The 8,075-nt window shown below is 37.5% G+C and overlaps 1 protein-coding gene across 1 annotated transcript in view; it reads right to left on the reverse strand.

Annotated features, from left to right (window-relative positions):
• The window catches only part of LOC106463062 (beta,beta-carotene 15,15'-dioxygenase-like), a 17,196-nt gene extending 11,553 nt beyond the window's left edge, over positions 1-5,643 (reverse strand). The window contains exons 1-3 of the mRNA XM_022390470.1: positions 5,587-5,643; positions 1,365-1,489; positions 383-524 (exon numbers count right to left, since the gene is read on the reverse strand). Coding sequence (XP_022246178.1) covers positions 383-524; positions 1,365-1,444 — 222 coding nt within the window. The 5' untranslated portion in view covers positions 1,445-1,489; positions 5,587-5,643. The remainder of the gene's footprint in view (positions 1-382; positions 525-1,364; positions 1,490-5,586) is intronic.
• Positions 5,644-8,075: the final 2,432 nt, after the last annotated feature.

Here is an 8,075-nt window from a genome sequence, read left to right on the forward strand (position 1 = left end):
GGCTGAAAGGGCGAGCATGTTTGGTGGGATGGGGATGCGAACCCGCGACCCGCAGATTGCGAGTCAAGCGTCCTAACCACCTGGCCATGCCGGGCCCAGCATTTAAGTTCTGACTAGCTTAACATTTCTTAAGTATAATTTAGATTTACAGCTGCTGTGAATAGTTGAATATATTTGATGAAGTTACTTTGTTTTGAAGAAAACTAATCGTTCCTCTCTCTCCCAGTGAAGAAGAAGAAAGAGTTCATTATAACCTCACACATCTAATTCATCTTTCCGTCTGACCCGAATGAAACTATTGGTAAGTTAAGAAGCGGATTAAAACTCCCGTTTTCTTTTTTATTTACCTCAAACAACAGATTCTTTGGCAAAATGTTCATACCTTGTCAGCAGTCTTCAGAGTTTCGGGGTCCACTCTCCACAAGTAGCAGGTCTCAGAGACACAATAGAGTTCGTCAGACAACGTGAAAACGTTGCCAATAGCATTGTCGGTCATGTCCCCCGGGATCAGCTGGGACAAAAACCTGTCACGAATATTGTGATATAACACCAATTTACAGATCACAGGTTGTCAAGTGTTTGTTTAAGCCCGAAGCTACACAATGGGCTACCTATGCTGTGCCTACCATATGTATAGAAACACAGATTTTAGAGTTATAAGCCTTCAGACTTACTGCTGAGTCACTGGGGGCAGGCTATCCAGTGAACCTATAAAACCTATATTAAAGCATATATTTTGAATGGGGTCTTATTCCGTTTAATGAAAATGACCGATAACAGTACATTTGCTCAACCCCCCCCCCCCTCATTATTCGTACGAATGCATTTTTATGCTTTTCTAAAAACATGTTTAAAAAACAAGACTTTGGAGAAGAGAATAAAATTGGTTACTGTAATGGTAAACAAAACCTATACCAAAAGGGTAAGGTTCTCTACTGTAACTGTAAACAAAACCTATACCAAAAGGGTAAGGTTCTCTACTGTAACGGTAAACAAAACCTATACCAAAAGGGGAAGGTTCTTTAAATCAATTACGGTATAGTTCACTCCAAAAAAAAAAACAGTTACGCTATAATTCACTCCTAAAAAAACAATTACGCTGTAATTTCACTCCTAAAAAACAATTACGCTGTAATTTCACTCCTAAAAAAACAATTACGCTGTAATTTCACTCCTAAAAAAACAATTACGCTGTAATTCACTCCTAAAAAAATACGCTATAATCTAACCCTAAAAAGTGTATTATGATACATGGTAACACACTGATAAAGTTATTCTCTTTTGTTGTGCATTTGGCTTATGTTATGTGCATTACTAGAAAATTAAATAGAAAAAAAAAAACAAAGCAGGTGCTCCCTTCTGACCTGGAGAATAATTTCTTGCAAGGATCGGGATACGACCTGGTTCCAAATTCTGTAAACACGGGTCTTTTGAGAGTACACATCTTTTCGTAAGCATCGGTCTCGAGAAACCTGGACCTGAACGTGACCTGGACAGAAAAATAATCTTGTTTGTAATATAAAGAAAAATGACACCTAGCATGTTAGGAACGAAATGATTCTTCAGGTTTAAAGTAAAATATTTATTCAAATTATCTTTCGCAAACTACATTTTTATCTGAAAGTGACCTTTTGTGACTGTGAAAACGTTGTCTTTTATCGTAAGTGAATGTTAGTGACCTATGACCTTTAAATCTAGTCTCTCATACTCAAGTGACCCTTTGTGACATCTGTGATGTGAAAACGTAGTATTTTATTGTAAGTGAATGTTAGTGACCTATGACCTTTAAATCTAGTCTCTCATACTCAAGTGACCTTTTGTGACTTCTGAGCTGTGAAAACGTAGTATTTTATCGTAAATAAATGTTAGTGAACTATGACCTTTAAAACTAGTCTCTCATACTCAAGTGACCTATGAACAGATAGAAACCACCTTGTTTTTATATTCAAGAGGCCGTTAGTGAAGTCAGATTATATTCAAGAGGCCGTTAGTGAAGTCAGAAATATGAAATTAATCTTGATTTATGTTTGAATATGTATTGATTAGGGGAGAAAAGGGTGAGCTATTCTGGGGTGGGGGTTCTTGGTCTTGCCCCCCTTGGAAAAGTTTTGTAATTTTCACTGAAAATGGTGATATCTCAAGTTGCTTTTCCATTTTTTACATATATAGTTGGAATTTAAGGTGTACAACTCACCCCAACCCAAATATCTTTTTTTCCTGTGGTCTAACCAGCATCCCCAACCCGTTAATCCCTTAGTGTGGATGGTGACTGGTTGTTTTTACATCGGTCAGTAGTTCAAAATTAGGGACCTTTGTCTCAATTACAAAATACTTTATGGTCATGTTGTTGTTTGTTTGTTTTGAATTTGACGCAAAGCTACACGAGGGCTATCTGCGCTAGCCGTCCCTAATTTAGCAGTGTAAGACTAGAGGGAAGGCAGCTAGTCATCACCACCCACCGCCAACTCTTGCGCTATTCTTTTACCAACGTATAGTGGGATTGACCGTCACATTATAGCGCCCTCACGGCTGAAAGGGCGAGCAGGTTTGGTGGGACGGGGATTCGAACTCGCAACCCTCAGATCGCTAGTCAAGTGGTCTTACCCATCTGGCGGGCTAGTATATTTGAATGTAGGAAACGCAAATTAAGAATTAGCTGTAACAAACCGGCTTGATGCTTACTTAAATATCTTATAAATTACTTGTTTTAGAGCAAAGTCACATTGGGCTATCTGCTATGTCCACCGCGGGGAATCTAACCCTAAATCTTAGCGTTGTAAGTCTGTAAAATTTAACGCTTTCCTACCGGAGACTGTTTTATCAAAACAACATTTATTACCGTTTATCATTTTTTTTTTCTTATGATGGTATAGTTGTAGCTATTCACACAGGGCCATTAATTAGCCAAAAAAAAACACAGAAGCCACACTGAAAATAATACAATAAAACAATTATTATATACGTATAGAGGGGGTTTCACACACAAAAAAGGAAAACTTCTTTAAGATGGGCCCATTTTCCCCAGATTTGAATTAAATCCTCAGCTGACTTGATTACTTTGTTAATCCAATGGCTTCTTAAGATGGTGATCTGCATTATTTCAACATGTGTAAGTTCTTTTCCACGTTAGCAACACAAGAACGGAGTGTAATTTTCAACAAGGGCTGATTGTAAGAGATTGATTAATAGGGTCCCCTGGTGGGACAGCTGTAAGTTCAAATCCCGAGTTCGATTCCGCACAGTGGACATAGCAGATAGCTCAATGTGGCTTTGCTGTAAAACAAACAAATCACCGATTAATAGGTGCTTTAGTGCCTCGAACTGTACAAAGTCGTAGTTTGCAAGAAGAACAACATCAAAGTTTTTTGTTTTTTTTAGTTAGAAGATTACCATAATTGAACAAGACCGCCATTTTTGATGTCAAAACTGTCTCCTTGTGGAATGAAACCTAATTCCTCAACGCACCTTTTAGGAACTTGTAGATGTAATTCAATAAATAACTAAAAACCTTCTAACAATTAAAGTTAGGATTAGGATAGATGTATTCTTTAACTAAGGCAGGTTTATTCTTTTAATGGGGGGGTGGGATCGCCTTAGAAATGGGCTGCCTTCAGATGTGGTAGATGCAGTAAGTCTAGAGGATTTTAAGGAAACGCTTGATAGGTATTTGAATGATAAAGGAGGGTTTTTAGTTTTTTAGTGAACTGGACGGCCTAGATGGACGAACAGGTCGTTTATTGACCTTAAATTTTGTGTTATGTGAAACCGCTTCCATTGGGTATATCCAATTTTTTGTCTAACTCCCGTATATCAAAGTTTGATGAACACTAATATAATTGTCATGTTCGTAATTGCAGTTGTTATTCTTTCGTGGGTAACCTCAAACGAGGGGGCTCAAGACTTGTCCCTGGGATTGGGTTGTCGATATCTTGGAACAATTGTCCACGAGTTGGGTCATGCTATTCTGGCGCGAGCAAAACGGATGTGATCACGACGACTACCTGATAATCTACTGGTCTAATATCATGCCTGGTAAGTGTTAACTATAGGACTAATTAACCACGTCATCAGGGTAACCAATTAGGTGAAACTTGTATACTAAATCTAACAGTAGTTAATACGACAACACTTAACCACGTCATCAGGGTAACCAGTTAGGTGAAACTTGTACTACTGTTAGATTTAGTATTAATACGACAACACTTAACCACGTCATCAGGGTAACCAATGAGGTGAAACTTGTATACTAAATCTAACAGTAGTTAATACGACAACACTTAACCACGTCATCAGGGTAACCAATTAGGTGAAACTTGTATACTAAATCTAACAGTAGTTAATACGACAACACTTAACCACGTCATCAGGGTAACCAATGAGGTGAAACTTGTATACTAAATCTAACAGTAGTTAATACGACAAGACTTGCTTTGTCATTGTTTGTTAAGTTATGTATGTTTTTTAAATATGCTGGTGGAATGTGTTAAGTCTGGAGGATTCGGTATAAAAAATATAATATATTACACTCATTTGATCGATACAGACAATGCAAAAGTTGCTTTGATAACTACAAGATAAGACTAGTTTTATAATCAATTTCGACATCAGTTAAACAATACCTTAAGAACTCTTTATTTTCAGTGATATACAAGGCCTAAAGTCTCGTGATTTTAGATGTGATGTAATATTATCTCTTGGCCATTCCTTTCTGCTGTAACAGTATATCTTAATAATAAAAAAAAGACCCGTTTCATTGTTATCATCGACAAAGAAAAAAAAACTCCCTATGTTTCAAAATGTATTTTATTGGATAAAATAACATCGACCTACAACATATAAACTTTCCAGTTTTCAAACATAACGAAACAAATACTACACAGTATTTACATATTTCAAGGCTACTAAATATTGTTGTATCCTGAATACAAGGGAGTAGCTTGTCTATACCTGATACACTGGACATTCAATAGTGTTAGAAGAAAGATCTTCCCGATATACGGTTCCGTAATAAGTAGGCCTAAAGCAGTAACATAATATATGAACATGAATAAACACAAGGCTAAAACTCTGGAATTGAATGATGCCAGAGAGTACGATATGATCTGTTAAGCCTACACGTTTTACAAATCAAAGTAAAGGTATGTCGCTTTGGATTTCAAGGACGACAACTTTTGTTTGTATGTTTAGGGTCTGCCTCTTTCTGTGCTTGCCATAGACATGCATGTAGAAAAAATATCAATGTTTATTAGATTAAAATGAAATTTTTATATTTTTGATCTGAACGTCGCCTTATGGAACAAGAGTCTAAGAGGTCAGATCGGAAATCCCAATGCGATAGCTTAGCCATCTCCAATTCACAGTTTCGCTGAATTCACTGTTATAATACCCACCCCCCAGCTGAATGTGAAGAGCGTATTAAAAAAAGATATATCGCGGCTTGAACCTCGGACCTTTCGATTTACAGCCAGACACGTTGACCACTATCTCTATACTCTGCCTCTTGGCGGAAGACAAACGTTCACGGAATACAGTTTGTCCTTCTATACATGACGTTTTTAAACCGTCCAACTATTTAGTTTTACAAACCTTTCCATTTCTGATAGTGTAGCGGTACAGGATTCCAGCTCCGTCGAACCAGTGGTTAACACGGAGAGTGTGAAAAAGTTTTAGTAATTAGACAATAAAATGGTTGTTAACGCAGAGCTTTCCAAGACCCATTTTTTTCTTCTAAATAACGGAATTTCATGGTTTAACAGAAGGACCTTAACATTTTCATCTCTTACAGGGGAAATACCCAAATGGTTGAATGGAAGTTTGTTCCGGTTAGGACCAGGAAAATTCGATCTGGATGAGGACTTTTATAACAAAAAACAAATGAAATAATAACGGTTCTTTCAATAAGAATGCGCACTCTAGGACATCTAGGTTTTTTAGGATACTAATACATCACTAAAATAAAGTGGCACCCACTATTTCACGAAAAGTAGCTTTTAAACTAGCAAACATTTTCAAATTAGTTAGTTTTATTTATTTGTTTTTTCATTTCACTTTGTTTCCATCGAACCTTGTTTACAGTGTTTGGTGGTAAAAAGTTGCTTTTTCAACGATACTAGTGAAAATAAGAAGAATAAGGCCCGACGTAGTCGAATGATCAGCGTACTCGGACTGTCAAATCCGTGAGTTCACAGTTCGGGTCTCTTTGTGTTACGAGTTTTCAATCGGATAAGTGTACCCAAGAGTTGGCTGCTAGTGCTATTCTCTAGTTGACTTCGTTGCTGAATTAGAGACGGCTGTATGGAAATAACCAATCCCAATCCTGTTTGAATGTGCACTAATTTGTTAGATGTACGTGTGTTTTGATATTTTAATGGATAATAGGAGACATCTTCTTACTATAATGGACATAGCGTGTGTATATATATATATATATGTATCTATCTAGGTGTGTGACCGAAATAATAAATACAATGTGGCGCCATCTAGTGCATGGCACACAAACAAAATTCCATAAAACATTCACACTAGGTATTCAGGATTCAGACAGAAAAATAATTGTGATAGTGCAACAACCATTTCTTTATCACAGAACATAATTTTAAATAAAAGTACTCTCCTCACAACAAAAACACGACAGTACCTAAGGGTTTGATTATATATTTACTGATGTAATTTGTAAACATTGTACTAGAAAAATGGAGTTTTTTTTTTTTAAACTTATTTTTTCAATAAAGGGTACCACTTTTAATATATAAAAGCATCACAGTTTATATCAACACAATCCGAACACTTTTCCCGTACAGTACTTCCCAGAAATATAAGTTTTTTAGAAAAATTTCCTTTTTTTCTTTTCTTATGAGGTGTGAATACTACGATTAGTACTAACACAAACAGCCACCCTTAGGGTGGCGTTTCTGCTAGTACACATAATTATCAAAAAAATTAGTTTGCGCTAGACACAACGTACGAACGTCAGTTATTAAAACCTAATCCTTATCGACAGGTGGTCAATTACTGATAACGTAGTAATAAAATCAGTTCAACTTTGTTATCTCCACCATCTCTGAAACGATATATGTTATGCCTAAAGCTGATTATTCTTGTATTATATCAAAAATAAACTTTCTGCCAATATTAGATAAAATCTAGTTTATTGAACTGGCCTAGAAGCGGTTTTCGGAAACAAAAAAACAATGTTTACGTGGGATCCCTAAAGTCAGTTGCCATTGCAACATTGCGGATATTAACTTAACTTTTACAGTATTGTTGTTGTTTTCTGAGCGTGTAGAGATAATCTGTATCCATTTTGAGGGCGGACACATTGAGTACTTTCTGTAGGCACATAGTCTCTCGCTGTTGGCGTTTGGGTTTGTTTGTTGTTGTTTTTTAATTTCGCGCAAAGCTACACGAGGGCTATCTGCGCTAGCCGTTCCTAATTTAGCAGTGTAAGACTAGAGGGAAGGCAGCTAGTCATCACCACCCACCGCCAATTCTTGGGCTACTCTTTTACCAACGAATAGTGGGATTGACCGTCACTATATAACGCCCCCACGGCTGAAAGGGCGAGCATGTTTGGTGTGACGGGGATTCGAACCCGCGACCCTCAGATCATGAGTCGAGTGCCTTAACCACCTGGCCATGCCGGGCCCTGGCGTTTGGGACACCCTTTATCTTGAGCGAAGCAGTACTTATTGTTACTGTTACTCGCGTTTAGTATATTTTAATCATTTATAGATACTATACTATAAAAGAAGGGCAGAGCACTGCAACCACTTAATTCCTTAACGATCTCAACAGGCCCGGCATGGCCAGGTGGTTAGGGCGCTCGACTCGCAATCTGAGGGTCGTGGGTTTGAATCCCCCCGTCACACCAAACATGCTCGCCCTTTCAGCCGTGATAAAAAGATAAAAGAGTAGCCCAAGAGTTGGCGGTGGGTGATGATGACTAGCTGCCTTCCCTCTAGTCTTACACTGCTAAATTATGGACGGCTAGCGCAGATAGCCCTCGTGTAGCTTTGTGCGAAATATATATATATATATATATATATGACACACACACACACACACACACTAATATA

This window comes from Limulus polyphemus, unplaced genomic scaffold (genome assembly GCF_000517525.1).
Source record: "Limulus polyphemus unplaced genomic scaffold, Limulus_polyphemus-2.1.2 Scaffold1315, whole genome shotgun sequence".
NCBI classification, from domain to species: Eukaryota; Metazoa; Arthropoda; class Merostomata; order Xiphosura; family Limulidae; genus Limulus; species Limulus polyphemus.